Source organism: Pristiophorus japonicus, chromosome 22 (assembly GCF_044704955.1).
Source record: "Pristiophorus japonicus isolate sPriJap1 chromosome 22, sPriJap1.hap1, whole genome shotgun sequence".
In the NCBI taxonomy this organism is placed as follows: Eukaryota; Metazoa; Chordata; class Chondrichthyes; family Pristiophoridae; genus Pristiophorus; species Pristiophorus japonicus.
The window spans coordinates 51,900,596-51,918,550 of record NC_091998.1 but is presented as its reverse complement, the minus strand read 5'-3'; the positions used below and the strand labels follow the sequence as shown (position 1 = coordinate 51,918,550).

Sequence of the window (17,955 nt, the reverse complement as noted above, 5' to 3'; positions counted from 1 at the left end):
TAAACGGTGGCAGAATTGAGGAACAGTGGAGGACTTTTAAGGAGCTCTTTCATAGTGCTCAACAAAAATATATTCCAGTGAAAAGGAAAAGGTGGTAAGAGAAGGGATAATCAGCCGTGGATAACCAAGGAAATAAAGGAGAGTATCAAATTAAAAACCAATGCATATAAGGTGGCCAAGGTTAGTGGGAAACTAGAAGATTGGGAAAATTTTAAACGACAGCAAAGAATGACTAAGAAAGCAATAAAGAAAGGAAAGATAGATTACGAAAGTAAACTTGCGCAAAACATAAAAACAGATAGTAAAAGCTTTTACAGATATATAAAACGGAAGAGAGTGACTAAAGTAAATGTTGGTCCCTTAGAAGATGAGAAGGGGGATTTAATAATGAGAAATGTGGAAATGGCTGAGACCTTAAACAATTATTTTGCTTCGGTCTTCACAGTGGAAGACACAAAAACAATGCCAAAAATTGCTGGTCACAGGAATGTGGGAAGGGAGGACCTTGAGACAATCACTATCACTAGGGAGGTAGTGCTGGACAGGCTAATGGGACTCAAGGTAGACAAGCCCCCTGGTCCTGATGAAATGCATCCCAGGGTATTAAAAGAGATGGCGGAAGTTATAGCAGGTGCATTCATTATAATCTACCAAAATTCTCTGGACTCTGGGGAGGTACCAGCGGATTGGAAAGCAGCTAATGTAGCGCCTCTGTTTAAAAAAGGGGGCAGACAAAAGGCAGGTAACTATAGGCCGGTTAGTTTAACATCTGTAGTGGGGAAAATGCTTGAAACTATCATTAAGGAAGAAATAGCGGGACATCTAGATAGGAATAGTGCAATCAAGCAGACGCAACATGGATTCATGAAGGGGAAATCATGTTTAACTAATTTACTGGAATTCTTTGAGGATATAACGAGCATGGTGGATAGATGTGTACTGATGGATGTGGTGTATTTAGATTTTCAAAAAGCATTCGATAAGGTGCCACACAAAAGGTTACTGCAGAAGATAAAGGTACGTGGAGTCAGTGGAAATGTATTAGCATGGATCGAGAATTGGCTGGCGAACAGAAAGCAGAGAGTCGGGATAAATGGGTCCTTTTCGGGTTGGAAATCGGTGGTTAATGGTGTGCCACAGGGATCGGTGCTGGGACCACAACTGTTTACAATATACATAGATGACCTGGAAGAGGGGACAGAGTGTAGCGCAACAAAATTTGCAGATGACACAAAGATTAGTGGGAAAGCGGGTTGTGTAGAGGACACAGAGAGGCTGCAAAGAGATTTAGATAGGTTAAGCGAATGGGCTAAGGTTTGGCAGATGGAATACAATGTCGGAAAATGTGAGGTCATCCACCTTGGAAAAAAAAAACAGTAAAAGTGAATATTATTTGAATGGGGAGAAGTTACAACATGCTGTAGTGCAGAGGGACCTGTGGGTCCTTGTGCATGAAACTCTTTTTAAGTTTACCTGAAAAAAAACATAAACATTAAACCGTGCCACCCGTCCTGGATGACACAGCAGACATTTACAAGGCCCTTTTTTTCTTTTTTTTTGTGTTTTTTTTTTTTTTTTTGGGGTGCTAAAATCAAATTTTTTTTTTCCAGTGCCCCCTATAAAAGGGGAAGGGGACACTAAAAGCACCGGCAATTAAAACAAATTAAACTTTAAAACGTAATATCAAATTAAAATTTGGTTGCCGGGCGTGATGATGCACTCCAGTCCCTCCGGTGCCCACCTCTCGCGGAAGGCCGCGAGTGTACCGGTGGACACCGCGTGCTCCATCTCCAGGGACACCCTGGCTCGGATGTAAGAGCGGAAGAGAGGCAGGCAGTCAGGTTGAACGACCGCCCGCTGCCTGGACCGGCTGATGGTCCTTGTGCATGAAACTCTTTTTGGAGTTCACCTGCAAAACATAAAACATTAAATGGTGCCACCCGACCTGGGTGACACTCCAGACATTTACAAGGCCCTTTTTTTTCCCCCCTTTTTTTTTTTTTGTGTTTTTTTTTTGTTTTTTTTTTGGGCACTAAATTCACAATTTTTCCCCAGTGCCCCCTATAAAAGGGAAGGGGACACTAAAAGCACCGGCAATTAAAACAAATTAACTTTAAAACGTAAAATCAAATTAAAATTTGGTTGCCGGGCGTGATGATGCACTCCAGTCCCTCCGGTGCCCACCTCTCGCGGAAGGCCGCGAGCGTACCGGTGGACACCGCGTGCTCCATCTCCAAGGACACCCTGGACCGGATGTAAGAGCGGAAGAGAGGCAGGCAGTCAGGTTGAACGACCCCCTCGACTGCCCGCTGCCTGGACCGGCTGATGGCACCCTTGGCCGTGCCCAGGAGCAGTCCTACGAGGAGGCCTCCTTGTGCATGAATACCAAAAAGTTAGTTTGCAGGTGCAGCAGGTAATCAGGAAGGCGAATGGAATGTTGGCCTTCATTGCGAGAGGGATGGAGTACAAAAGCAGGGAGGTTCTGCTGCAACTGTACAGGGTATTGGTGAGGCCACACCTTGAGTACTGCATGCAGTTTTGGTCACCTTACTTAAGGAAGGATATACTAGCCTTGGAAGGGGTACAGAGGCGATTCACTAGGCTGATTCCAGAGATGAGGGGGTTGCCTTATGATGATAGATTGAGTAGACTGGGTCTTTACTCATTGGCGTTCAGAAGGATGAGGGGTGATCTTATAGAAACATTTAAAATAATGAAAGGGATATAGAAACATAGAAACATAGAAAATAGGTGCAGGAGTAGGCGATTCGATGAGTTCATGGCTCAACATGCAACTTCAGTACCCCATTCCTGCTTTCTTGCCATACCCCTTGATCCCCTTAGTAGTAAGGACTACATCTAACTCCTTTTTGAATATATTTAGTGAATTGGCCTCAACAACTTTCTGTGGTAGAGAATTCCACAGGTTCACCACTCTCTGGGTGAAGAAGTTTCTCCTCATCTCGGTCCTAAATGGCTTACCCCTTATCCTCAGACTGTGACCCCTGGTTCTGGACTTCCCCAACATTGGGAACATTCTTCCTGCATCTAACCTGTCTAAATCCATCAGAATTTTAAACGTTTCTATAAGGTCCCCTCTCATTCTTCTGAACTCCAGTGAATACAAGCCCAGTTGATCCAGTCTTTCTTGATAGGTCAGTCCCGCCATCCCGGGAATCAGTCTGGTGAACCTTCGCTGCACTCCCTCAACAACAAGAATGTCCTTCCTCAGGTTAGGAGAACAAAACTGTACACAATACTCCAGGTGGCCTCACCAAGGCCCTGTACAACTGTAGCAACACCTCACTGCCCCTGTACTCAAATCCCCTCGCTATGAAGGCCAACATGCCATTTGCTTTCTTAACCGCATGCTGTACCTGCATGCCAACCTTCAATGACTGATGCACCATGACACCCAGGTCTCGTTGCACCTCCCCTTTTCCTCATCTGTCACCATTCAGATAATAGTCTGTCTCTCTGTTTTTACCACCAAAGTGGACAACCTCACATTTATCCACATTATACTTCATCTGCCATGCATTTGCCCACTCACCTAACCTATCCAAGTCGCTCTGCAGCCTCATAGCATCCTCCTCGCAGCTCACACTGCCACCTAACTTAGTGTCATCCGCAAATTTGGAGATACTACATTTAATCCCCTCGTCTAAATCATTAATGTACAGTGTAAACAGCTGGGGCCCCAGCACAGAACCTTGCGGTACCCCACTAGTCACTGCCTGCCATTCTGAAAAGTACCCATTTACTCCTACTCTTTGCTTCCTGTCTGACAACCATTTCTCAATCCATGGCAGCACACTACCCCCAATCTCATGTGCTTTAACTTTGCACATTAATCTCTTGTGTGGAACCTTGTCGAAAGCCTTCTGAAAGTCCAAATATACCACATCAAATGGTTCTCCCTTGTCCACTCTACTGGAAACATCCTCAAAAAATTCCAGAAGATTTGTCAAGCATGATTTCCCTTTCACAAATCCATGCTGACTTGGACCTATCATGTCACCTCTTTCCAAATGCACTGCTATGACATCCTTAATAATTGATTCTATCATCTTACCCACTACCGATGTCAGGCTGACCGGTCTATAATTCCCTGTTTTCTCTCTCCCTCCTTTTTTAAAAAGTGGGGTTACATTGGCTACCCTCCACTCGATAGGAACTGATCCAGAGTCAATGGAATTCTGGAAAATGACCGTCAATGCATCCGCTATTTCCAAGGCCACGTTCTTAAGTACTCTGGGATGCAGTCCATCAGGCCCTGGAGATTTATCGGCCCTCAATCCCATCAATTTCCCCAACACAATTTCCCAACTAATAAGGATTTCCCTCAGTTCCTCCTCCTTACTAGACCCTCTGACCCTTCTTATATCCGGAATGTTATTAGTGTCCTCCTTAGTGAATACCGAACCAAAGTACTTGTTCAATTGGTCCGCCATTTCTTTGTTCCCCGTTATGACTTCCCCTGATTCTGACTGCAGGGGACCTACATATGTCTTTACTAACCTTTTTCTCTTTACATATCGATAGAAACTTTTGCAATCAGTCTTAATGTTTCCTTGCAAGCTTCCTCTCGTACTCTATTTTCCCTGCCCTAATCAAACCCTTCGTCCTCCTCTGCTGAGTTCTAAATTTCTCCCAGTCTCCGGGTTCGCTGCTATTTCTGGCCAATTTGTATGCCACTTCCTTGGCTTTAATACTATCCCTGATTTCCCTTGATAGCCACGATTGAGTCACCTTCGCTTTTTAATTTTTATGCCAGACAGGAATGTACAATTGTTGTAGTTCATCCATGCGGTCTCTAAATGTCTGCCATTGCCCATCCACAGTCAACCCCTCAAGTATCATTCGCCAATTAATCCACGCCTCATACCTTCAAAGTTACCCTTCTTTAAGTTCTGGACCATGGTCTCTGAATTAACTGTTTCATTCTCCATCTTAATGCAGAATTCCACCATATTATGGTCACTCTTCCCCAAGGGGCCTCGCACAATGAGATTGCTAATTAATCCTCTCTCATTACACAACACCCAGTCTAAGATGGTCTCTCCCCGAGTTGGTTCCTCGACATATTGGTCTAGAAAACCATCCCTTATGCACTCCAGGAAATCCTCTTGCACCGTATTGCTTCCAGTTTGGTTAGCCCAATCTATGTGCATATTAAAGTCACCCATTATAACTGCTGTACCCTTATTGCATGCACCCATAACTTCCTGTTTGATGCCCTCCCCAACATCACTACTACTGTTTGGAGGTCTGTACACAACTCCCACTAATGTTTTTTGCCCTTTGGTGTTCTGCAGCTCTACCCATATATATTCCACATCATTCAAGCTGATGTCATTCCTAATTAATGTATTAATCTCCTCTTTAACCAGCAATGCTACCCCACCTCCTTTTCCTTTTATTCTATCCTTCCTGAATGTTGAATACCCCTGGATGTTGAGTTCCCAGCCCTGATCATCCTGGAGCCACGTCTCCGTAATCCCAATCACATCATATTTGTTAACATCTATTTGCACAGTTAATTCATCCACCTTATTACGGATACTCCTTGCATTAAGACTCAAAGCCTTCAGGCTTGTTTTTTTAACACCCTTTGTCCTTTTAGAATTTTGTTGTACAGTGGCCCTTTTTGTTCTTTGTCTTGCGTTTCTCTGCCCTCCACTTTTTCTCATCTCCTTTCTGTTTTTTGCTTTTATCTCCTTTTTGTTTCCCTCTGTCTCCCTCCATTGGTTCCCATCCCCCTGCCATATTAGTTTAACTCCTCCCCAACAGTACTAGCAAACAATCCCCCTCGGACATTGTTCCGGTCCTGCCCAGGTGTAGACTGTCCGGTTTGTACTGGTCCCACCTCCCCCAGAACCGGTTCCAATGCCCCAGGAATTTGAATCCCTCCCTGCTGCACCACTGCTCAAGCCACTTATTCATCTGTGCTATCCTGCGATTCCTACTCTGACTAGCACGTGGTACTGGTAGCAATCCTGAGATTACTACTTTTGAGGTCCTACTTTTTAATTTACCTCCTAGCTCCTTAAATTCATTTCGTAGGACCTCATCCCTTTTTTTACCTATGTCGTTGGTACCAATGTGCACCACGACAACTGGCTGTTCTCCCTCCCTTTTTAGAATGTCCTGCACCCGCTCCGAGGCATCCTTGACCCTTGTACCAGGGAGGCAACATACTATCCTGGAGCCTCGGTTGCTGCCGCAGAAACGCCTATCTATTCCCCTAACAATTGAATCCCCTATCATTATCGCTCTCCCACTCTTTTTCCTGCCCTCCTGTGTAACAGAGCCAGCCACGATGCCATGAACTTGGCTGCTGCTGCCCTCCCCTGATGAGTCATCTCCCTCAACAGTACTCAAAGCAGTGTATCTGTTTTGCAGGGGGATGACCACAGGGGACCCTTGCACTACCTTCTTTGCACTGCTCTTCCTGCTGGTCTTCCATAGAAACATAGAAACATAGAAAATAGGTGCAGGAGTAGGCCATTCGGCCCTTCTAGCCTGCACCGCCATTCAATGAGTTCATGGCTGAACATTCCCTATCTAGCTGTGGCCCCTTCTCTTGTGGTATGACCAACTCGCTACACGTGCTACTCACGTCATTCTCAGCATCGTGGATGCTCCAGAGTGAATCCACTCTCAGCTCCAACTCCGGGATAGACAAGATCGAGGCAGAGAGCTTATTTCCACTGGTCAGGGAGACTAGAACTAGGGGGCACAGCCTCAAAATACGGGGGAGCCAATTTAAAACCGAGTTGAGAAGGAATTTCTTCTCCCAGAGGGTTGTGAATCTGTGGAATTCTCTGCCCAAGGAAGCAGTTGAGGTTAGCTCATTGAATGTATTCAAATCACAGATAGATAGATTTTTAACCAATTAAGGGTTATGGGGAGCGGGCGGATAAGTGGAGCTGAGTGCACAGATCAGCCATGATCTTTTTGAATGGCGGAGCAGGCTCGAGGGACTAGATGGCCTACTCCTGTTCCTAATTCTTATGTTCTTATGTAATGTAAAATTCCCTGTTAATTGCATAGCTGCCCAGACCCCTGAAACTGATAAAGTCTTGCTGGAATGATGCTACTTGTCAGGATGCAGCAATTTAATATTTAGGGCAACATCATGTCAAAGTTAAATTTATGTAAAATATAGTTGCAAAAAGAAATGACCTACTCGGGGGTCAGAAAAGAGAGATTACAGCAGAAATACAAGGGAAAGGCTGCAAACCACTGCGCGCATGCATGGAGGAGCTTGTGCGGCGCTCCCTTGCGCTCCCCTGGTGGTGGGAGGACCATTAGGCAGCGCCCCCTGGCGGTGGGAGGACCATCAGACAGCCCACTCCCCCCCATGGCGGTGGGAGGACCATCACACAGTGCTCGCTGTCAGGCGGTGTCGAGTGTGGAGTGAGGTTGCCTGTCGGTCCGGTGCCACTCGCTGTTGTTGGGGATCCAGGCCCCAGGCCGCGGTGTACAGCCCCCGGGGGAGGTTGCGAGGGAAGCGTGAAGCGAGCCGCCGACAGATGGAGCGGCGGGGCGTCGACATGTCCGAGCTGAGGCGCCGGGCCCGCGATGATGAAGCGCTGGAGGAGCGGGAGCGGGTGAGAGAATCGGGCCGGGACGCGGCTCCCCCCCACCGGCGGCGGGGCCGGACACACAGACAGACCCCCCCCCCCCCACCACACACACACACACCCCCCCCACCACACACACACCCCCCCACCACACACACACACACACCCCCCACCACCACACACACACCCCTCCCCCCACCACACACACACCCCCCCCCACCACACACACACACACACACACACACCCCACCACACACACACACCCCCCCCACCACACACACACAGACACAGACAGACAGCCCCCCCCCACCCACCACACACACACCCAGACACAGACAGACAGACCCCCCCACCACACACAGACAGACCCCCCCACCACACACACACACACACACACACCCCACCACACACACACACACCCCCCACCATACACACACACACACACACCCCCCCACCACACACACACAGACACAGACAGACAGCCCCCCCCCACCCACCACACACACACCCAGACACAGACAGACAGACCCCCCCACCACACACAGACAGACCCTCCCCCCCACCACACACACACACACCCAGACACACAGACAGACCTCCCCCCCACCCACCACACACACACCCAGACACAGACAGACAGACCCCCCCCACCACACACAGAGACAGAGACAGACCCCCCCCCACCCCCCCCCCCCACACACACACACACAGACAGACCCCCCCCACCACACACACACACACACACACACAGACAGACCCCCCCCACCACACACACACACAGACAGACCCCCCTCCCACCACACACACACACACACACACACAGATAGACTCCCCCCCCTCCCTCCCAAACACCCAGACACCTCCCTCTCACACACACAGAAAGACCCCCAGACACCTCATCCCCCCCCATCCCAGACATGCAACCGTTTCCAGATACTCCGACAACTCCCCCCACCCCTTCCCCCCCCCAGACACCCCATCCCAGACAGATAACACCCCCCCAACACACCATCCCCCCCACACCAACACTCAGACATCTCCCCCAGACCCCCCTCCTCCACAGATACCTCATCCCCCCCCCCCGACACCCCATCCCCCCCCCCGACACCCCATCCCCCCCCCCCGACACCCCATCCCCCCCCCCCGACACCCCATCCCCCCCCCCCGACACCCCATCCCCCCCCCCCGACACCCCATCCCCCCCCCCCCCCCGACACCCCATCCCCAGACAGATACCCTAACATCCCCCCCCCCCCCCAACATACCCGGCCAGACAACCCCTCCAAAACCCCAGCCAGACACCTCCCCTCAGATAACCAGACCCTCCCTATCACCACACATCCGACACCCCCAAATCCCTCCCCTCCCCTCCCCCCCCCCAAAGACACCCAGACTGCACACTGCCCCCCTAACACCACCTCCCCACCAAGACCTCCTCCCAGACACCAGCCAGATACTCACCGCGACAGTCAGACCCGTTCCCCCCGCCCCCGACATCCATCCCCCCCACCCACACAAATCCCAGCATGACCCCCTCCCCATCTCCTCGCTTGCCCTAGGCACCCACCCATTTCCCATTCACGATCCCAGTCCCACAGTTACACCTCACCCAGCACTGGCATCTACCCCAGCACAGGATCCTGGATGTAGTTTGCAGGACTGGGGTGTTGGATGAGATGTGACTGGATTCCAGGTCGGATCTGGGGTCAGAGTTTTGGTCTCCTTACTTAAGGAAGGATATACTTGCCTTGGAGGTGGTGCATGTTAAACACAGAAAGATAGCATGCAGGTACAGCAAGCAATAAGGAAGGCAAATAGCATGCTGTCCTTTATTGCAAGGGGTTGGAGTGTAAGAATAAGGAAGTCTTGCTACAATTGTACAGGGCCTTGGCGAGACCACACCTGGAGTACTGTGCACAGTTTTGGTCTCCATTCCTAAGGAAGGATATACTTGCGTTGGAGAAGGTGCAATGATGGTTCACTAGATTGATTCCTGCGATGATAGGGTTGCTATGAGGAGAGATTGAGTAGAATGGACCTATACTCTCTGGAGTTTCGCAGAATGAGAGGTGATCTCATTGAAACATACAAGATTCTGAAGGGGATTGACAGGGCAGATGCTGAGAGATTGTTTGCCCTGGTTGGAGTGCCGAGAACTAGGGGGCACAGTCTCAGGATAAGGGGTATTTAAGACGGAGATGAGGAGCAATTTCTTCACTCAGGTGGCTGTGAATCTTTGTAATTCTCTGCCCCAGAGAGCTGTGGATGCTGAGTCGTTGAGTATGTCCAGGGTAATCAAGGGGAATGGAGATCAGGCAGGAAAGTGTTGAGGTCGATGATCGGCCATGATCTTATTGAATGACTGAGCAGGGAGCAGTCTCGAGGGACCGAATGGCCTACTCCTCCTATTTTGCGTCAAACTATTGAGACCAGCAAAAGGCAAATTTAGGATAAAGAATAATTAATGGCCAAATGGCCTACTCCTGCTCCATATGTAACTCGCTGAAGAGATCTCTGGGTAGGAGGGTAGAGGCAAAACTCTTGGAATTATTAACAGAATGATGCGGGGGTGGGGGGGGGGGGAACTGTAGTTTTTTAATAATATATAATAAAAACAGAAAATGCTGGAAATACTCAGCAGGTCAGGCGGCATCTAAGGAGAGAGAAACAGAGTTAGCGTTTCAGGTCGATGATCTTTCGTCAGAACCTTGTTCTCCTGGGTGTACGTGCTAGGCTGGATCAAGCAAGGTTGGTTTCATCAGTGTTTTACGTTCTCGAAGTTTCTGAGGAGGATTTATTTTTCAGGATGTCCTGTTTGGGCAGCAGTTGGGAGGATGCAATGTGCTTGTCGGGAGCAGTCTGGGATCTGGAGAACAGCGAGGATGTTTCGCTGTCAAGCTGGTGCTGCAGTTTAAACTGGCCTGCCCCTCTCAGACCCCTAGTCAGCTCGTCCCTGTGGAGAAAGTGGTCTAAATAGGTGAATCTCTGAGATCACCTGGAGGTTAATTGTGTGTTTCTGGCTCCAGGTCCGAAGAACCCAGCATTTCAAAGGAATGTTTTATGTTGTATAGTATTAGCAGCAACAGGTCCGTGCCGGTGTTTGTGCTCCACACGAGCCTCCTCTCACCCCATCAACATATCCTTTTCTTCCTTTCTCTCTCATTAACTTATCGAGCTTCATCTTAAATGCATCTGCGTTATTTGCCTCAACTGCTCCCTGTGGTCGCGAGTTCCACAATCTAACCACTCTTTGGGTAATGAAGGAAGCGACTGTCTTATATTTATGATCTCTAGTTCTGATCTCCTCGCACAAGTGGAAAGATCTTCTCTGCGTCTATCCGATCAAACCCTTTCATAATCTGAAGAGAAAAGGCCCCAGCCTGTTCAATCTCTTCTGATGAGCGTAACCCCTCAGTTCAGGTATCATTTTAGTATATCTGTGCACCTTCTCCAGTGTCCCTCTTTCCTTTCTATAATACGGAGACCAGAACTGTTCACAGTGCTCCAAGTTTGGCCTACCCAAGGTTCGATACAAGTTTAACATAACTTCTCTGCTTTTCAATTCTATCCCTCTCGAAATGAACCCCCAGTGCTTTGTTTGCGTTTCTTTATGGCCTTATTAACCTGCGACGCAATGTTTAGTGATCTGTGTATGCCCAGATCTCTCTGCTCCTCCAACACATTGAGACACTTACTTTCCAAGGTACACTGGCAACCACGATAGATGGGATCCGCGACCAGACTGTGGCTAGACTTATAAATAAATGACATGTACATTTTTAAAATGTGTGCTTGCTGCGTGGGAGTGTGCGTCCGCTGCATTGTGTGAGTTGGGACCTGTTGGGGGAAAATCGCCCCGTTATCTTCGGTGAATGTTTAGGCAATTAATTATCACCAGCATTTTTATTTGTGACTATCCGCTTTTAAAAAAAATATTCATTTACGGGCTGTGGGCGACGCTGGCATTTATTGCCCATCCTTAATTGCCCCTCGAGAAGGTGGTGGTGAGCCACCTTCTTGAACCGCTGCAGTCCGTGTGGTGAAGATGCTCCCACAGTGTTGCTAGGGAGGGAGTTCCAGGATTTTGACCCAGCGACGATGAAGGAACAGCCGATATATTTTCAAGTCAGGACAGTGTGTTATTTGGAGGGGAACTTGCAGGTGGTGGTGTTTCCGTGTGCCTGCTACCCTCGTCTTTCTCGGAGCTAGAAGGACAAGGGCAGCTGCCACACGGCGAATGTTTGTGGTGGAGGAGCGGCGAATGTTTGTGGCGATTGCGGGTACAGGGCCCAGGGGCAGCACGGGCCAGCCCGCACTGCGATATGTGTATGCGCACTAGGTCCGTGCAGCAGAGCTGGTCTCCAGTGGTCCTGGTTAACCCTTGCCACTGGACCAAGACCTAGCTCTGTCGAGCCCGTGTGGTGGCTGGTGTGCAACCGTCACCACACGTTAAAAAAATCCACGCACCGGCATCTTCCACCCTTTAAATTCGAGTTCAGGACTGGAACATTGGGTTCTTCATTGAAACATCTGTGAACTCATCCGTTTTAGTGTGGAAGCAAGTAATCCTCGTTCGAGAGACCACCGATAATGCTGACACTGTTCCACTTCATTTTCACCAAAGCCTTTAGATTGGGGGGGTGGCTTGGTGGTGGTGGTTCTGCCCTTTTACTGTGAGCGTGGGAAAACAGCCCGTCCATTCAGCCGTGAGCAATTCGGACAGATCATTCCCTGTTCAGTGGGCAGTGCAAGTGGGAACTGGGATAGCTCGGTTAATTGCAGCAACTGATTGTGGGATTGCTGCAACTTTCTGCATGTAGTGCTGGTTTCTGCAGGGTTAAAATAATGATCCACTGCGAGATTCAGTTCCATTAGAAAGATAGACAGACTTGCATTTACAAAGCGGCTTTCATGAACACCGGACGTCTCAAAGTGCTTTACAGCCAATGAAGTACTTTTGGAGTGTAGTCACTGTTGTAATGTGGGAAATGCAGCAGCCAGTTTGCGCACAGCAAGCTCCCACAAACAGCAATGTGATAATGACCCAGATAATCTGTTTTTGTGATGTTAATTGAGGGATAAATATTGGCCAGGACACCGGGGAGAACTCCCCTGCTCTTCTTCGAAGTAGTGCCGCGGGATCTTTTATGTTCACCTGAGAGAGCAGACGGGGCCTCGGTTTAACGTCTCATCCAAAAGACGACACCTCCGACAGGGCAGCGCTCCCTCAGCACTGCACTAGCAGTGTCAGCCGAGATTTCTGTGCTCAAGTTCCTGGAGGGGGACGTGAACCCACCACCTTCTGTCGAGTGATGTTTGGAGGAATGGTTTTCCCACTGTGCATCTATCCAGTGAGACTGACCCCTGCTGGCAAGGACGGCTTCTGATTTTATTCTTTAATCCCAGTCCAGGCCACGCAGAGAACACAGGCGTTTATTTTTATATCCCCCTCCCTTCCTATGGAATTCAGTATTGAGCATGCACAAGGCCACGTTATCGATTGTAACAGGAAATTGTTGGAAATGTTTGCAGTTGTCAGTCTGGAGCGCTACTCCACGTTGTAATTTGAAGTGATTGATCGCAGTCGATGAGCATAAGAACTGATGCCCGAAGGATTGAGCCCCGGGTGGCTGTGGGCTGTGAGCAGGAGGTCACTGCTGCGCGCCGATCAAACACCAAAAGGTCATTTGTGACCAGCCTGTGAAACCTGTGCCCTGCCTCTTCATCATCATCATAGGCAGTCCCTTGGAATCGAGGAAGACTTGCTTCCACTCTTAGCATGAGTCCTTAGGTGGCTGAACAGTCCAATACGGGAACCACAGTCCCTGTCACAGGTGGGACAGACGGTTGTTGAGGGAAAGGGAGGGTGGGACAGGTTTGCTGCACGCTCTTTCCGCTGCCTGCGCTTGGTTTCTGCGTGCTCTCGGTGACGAGACTCGAGGTGCTCAGCGCCCTCCCGGATGTACTTCCTCCACTTAGGGCGGTCTTTGGCCAGGGATTCCCAGGTGTCGGTGGGGATGTTGCACTTTATCAAGGAGACTTTGAGGGTGTCCTTGTAATGTTTCTTCTGCCCACCTTTGGCTCGTTTGCCGTGAAGGGAGTTCAGAGTAGAGCGGTTGCTTTGGGAGTCTCGTGTCTGGCATGCGAGCGATGTGGCCTGCCCATGATGTAAAGGCAACGCCAAAGAACTTTGACACCAGAAGGATGGGTTGAACCTCAAATTGATCGCTTATCAATGCATTGAACAGGCCGGTGACCAATGTGGCTGGGTTTATGGAGACTGGTAATGTTTGCAAAGGAGATGCGGATAAGCACAGGTTAACCTATGAGTGCTGATGGCTGTGGGATTGCATTTCTATCAACTACTGACTGATTCCTGGGATGGGGGGCATTGTCCGATGAGGAGAAATTCAGACTAGGGCCAACATTCCCTGGAGTTTGGAGGAATGAGAGGCGATCTCATTGAAACGTTTAAAACTCTTAAGGGGCTTGACAGAGTAGATGCGGAGAGGCTGTTTTCCCCGGCTGGAGAGTCGAGAAATAGAGGTCATCCATTTAGGACTGAGATAAGGAGAAATCTCTTCACTTACGGGGGGGGGCTGTGAATCTTTGAAATTTTCTACCCCAGAGCGCCGTGGATGTTCAGTCATTGAGTGAGAAGGAAAGAATGAGTGAGTGAGTGTCTATACAGGATAAAGATAATGGCAGGTTTCCTAATTAACAGTGATTCCATAATTTGTCCACGTACAGGACTGAGCAGTGCTGGACACTTCCATTTAGCTCTCAAAACACATTTTCCAGTAAAGGGATTGCCCCATCCGTGAAATTTCTCAACTCCATTTTATAATTACCCAATGGAGATTCTGAGTTCAAGTATTTTCCCAGACATTAATTTCATCGTCACTTGAATTCACTCCCCCAAGGAAGTGCTAATATTTCACAATGATTCACTGGTAAACAAATTATTCGCTCTGCCGATGAAGCAGTTACCGTGCATAGACTGAAGCGCAGTTTCTTTGGGATTGGCTGATTCAGTCAGTGACCTGGGAGGACAGATGCACCAACGTTAGTGTCCTCGACCAGGCCAACATTCCCAGCATTGAAGTACTGACCACACTTGATCAGCTCCATTGGGTGGGCCACATTGTTCACATGCCAGACACGAGACTCCCAAAGCAAGCACTCGACTCGGAACTCCTTCATGGAAAATGAGCCAAAGGTGGGCAGAGGAAACGTTACAAGGACACCCTCAAAGCCTCCCTGATAAAGTGCAACATCCCCACCGACACCTGGGAGTCCCTGGCCAAAGACCAGTCCGCCCTAAGTGGCGGAAGTGCATCTGGGGGAGCGCTGAGCACCTCGAGTCTCATTGCCGAGAGCATGCAGAAACCAAGCGCAGGCAACGGAAGGAGCGTGGGGTAAACCTGTCCCACCCACCCTTTCCCTCAACAATTGTCTGTCCCACCTGTGACCGGGACTGTGGTTCTCGTTTTGGACTGTTCAGCCACCGAAGGACTCATGTTTAGAGTGGAAGCAAGTCTTCCCTGATTCCGAGGGACTGCCTATGATGATGGGGATCAGAACATCACCATTTCACCTGGGTGCTGTGCCCAGAATCCGCCTGGAACTACTCCTCTCCTAGCTACAGCTATCTGTCATCAGTGTTCGCTGCTGGGGATTGGATGAGGGCAGGTTTGGGTGTGGCTGCTCCACTCTCCGCAGTCTAATCGCCTGCCCAGGATTCACGAGGCTCAGAAATGAACAGCTGCTTGGGCAGGGCACCGCAAGATGTGCATAAACCTTCAGTGAAGGAGAGAAATCTGGGAGGGGAGGGAGGCAGTCCAAGTGAGCATCCTGTGTCCGCAATAGACTGGAATCTATTATAAAACAAAGACAGACTTGCATTTATATAGCGCCTTTCACGACCACCGGACGTCTCAAAGCGCTTTACAGCCAATGAAGTACTTTTGGAGTGTAGTCACTGTTGTAATATGGGAAACTCAGCAGCCAATTTGCGCACAGCAAGCTCCCACAAACAGCAATGACCAGATAATCTGTTTTTTTTAAAGTTGATTGAGGGATAAATATTGGCCAGGATAGAGAAACATAGAAAATAGATGCAGGAGTCGGCCATTCGGTCCCTCGAGCCTGCACCACCATTCAATAAAATCATGGCTGATCATTCCCTCAGTACCCCTTTCCTGTTTTCTCTCCATCCCCTTGATCCCCTTAGCCGTAAGGGCCATATCTAACTCCCTCTTGAATATATCCAATGAACTGGCATCAACAACTCTCTGCGGCAGGGAATTCCACAAGTTAACAAATCTCTGAGTAAAGAAGTTTCTCCTCATCTCAGTCCTAAATGGCCCACCCCTTATCCTAAGATTGTGTACCCTGGTTCTGGACTTCCCCAACATCGGGAACATTCTACCCGCATCTAACCTGTCCCGTCCCGTCAGAATCTTATATGTTTCTATGAGATCCCCTCTCATCCTTCTAAACTCCAATGTATAAAGGCCCAGTTGATCCAGTCTCTCCTCATATGTCAGTCCTGCCATCCCGGGAATCAGTCTGGTGAACCTTTGCTGCACTCCCTCAATAGCAAGAATGTTCTTCCTCAGATTAGGGGACCAAAACTGAACACAATATTCCAGGTGAGGCCTCACCAAGGCCCTGCAGTAAGACCTCCCTGCTCCTATACTCAAATCCCCTAGCTATGAAGGCCAACATACCATTTGCCGCCTTCACCGCCTGCTGTACCTGTATGCCAACTTTCAATGACTGATGAACCATGACACCCAGGTGTCATTGCACCTCCCCTTTTCCTAATCTGCCACCATTCAGATAATAGTCTGTTTTTGCCCCCAAAAGTGGATAACCTCACATTTATCCACATTATACTGCATCTGCCATGCATTTGCCCACTCACTTAAACTGTCCAAATCACCCTGCAGCCTCCTAGCGTCCCCCTCACAGCTCACACCGCCACCCAGTTTAGTGTCATCTGCAAACTTGGAGATATTACACTCAATTCCTTCATCCAAATCATTGATGTATATTGTAAAGAGCTGGGGTCCCAGCACTGAGCCCTGCGGCACTCCACTAGTCACTGCCTGCCACTCTGAAAAGGACCCGTTTATCCCAACTCTCTGCTTCCTGTCTGCCAACCAGTTCTCTATCCACGCCAGTACATTACCCCCAATACCATGTGCTTTGATTTTGCACACCAATCTCTTGTGTGGGACCTTGTCAAAAGCCTTTTGAAAGTCCAAATACACCACATCCACTGGTTCTCCCTTGTCCACTCTACTAGTTACATCCTCAAAAAATTCCAGAAGATTTGTCAAGCATGATTTCCCCTTCATAAATCCATGCTGACTTGGACCGATCCTGTCACTGCTTTCCAAATACGCTGCTATTTCATCCTTAATAATTGATTCCAACATTCTCCCCACTACTGATGTCAGGCTAACCGGTCTATAATTACCCGCTTTCTCTCTCCCTCCCTCTTTTAAAAAGTGGTGTTACATTAGCTACCCTCCAGTCCATAAGAACTGATCCAGAGTCGATAGACTGTTGGAAAATGATCACCATTGCATCCACTATTTCTAGGGCCACTTCCTTAAGTACTCTGGGATGCAGACTATCAGGCCCCAGGGATTTATTGACCTTCAATCCCATCAATTTCCCTAACACAATTTCCCGCCTAATAAGGATTTCCCTCAGTTCCTCCTTCTCACTAGACCCTCGGTCCCTAGTACTTCAGTAAGGTTATTTGTGTCTTCCTTCGTGAAGACAGAACCAAAGTATTTGTTCAATTCGTCTGCCTTTCTTTGTTCCCCATTATAAATTCACCTGAATCCAACTGCAAGGGACCTACATTTGTCTTCACTAATCTTTTTCTCTTCACATATCTATTGAAGCTTTTTCAGTCAATTTTTATGTTCCTGGCAAGCTTCTTCTCATACTCTATTTTCCCTCTCTTAATTAAACCCTTTGTCCTCCTCTGCTGAATTCTAAATTTCTCCCAATCCTCAGGTTTGTTGCTTTTTCTGGCCAATTTATATGCCTCTTCCTTGGATTTAACACTATCCTTAATTTCCCTTGTTAGCCACGGTTGAGCCACCTTCCCCGTTTTATTTTTACTCCAGACAGGGATGTACAATTGCTGAAGTTCATCCATGTGATCTTTAAATGTTTGCCATTGCCCATCTACCGTCAACCCTTTAAGTATCATTTGCCAGTCTATTCTAGCCAATTCACGCCTCAAACCATCGAAGTTACCTTTCCTTAAGTTCAGGACCTTAGTTTCTGAATTAACTATGTCACTCTCCATCTTAATAAAGTATTCTACCATGTTATGGTC

General features: G+C 48.5%; 1 protein-coding gene across 1 annotated transcript in view; it reads left to right on the top strand.

Moving 5' to 3' along the window:
• The first annotated feature begins 7,362 nt into the window (after positions 1–7,362).
• cds2 (CDP-diacylglycerol synthase (phosphatidate cytidylyltransferase) 2) overlaps positions 7,363–17,955 on the top strand; it is a 55,473-nt gene continuing 44,880 nt past the window's right edge. Inside the window, exon 1 of the mRNA XM_070866121.1 lies at positions 7,363–7,616. Coding sequence (XP_070722222.1) covers positions 7,539–7,616 — 78 coding nt within the window. The 5' untranslated portion in view covers positions 7,363–7,538. The remainder of the gene's footprint in view (positions 7,617–17,955) is intronic.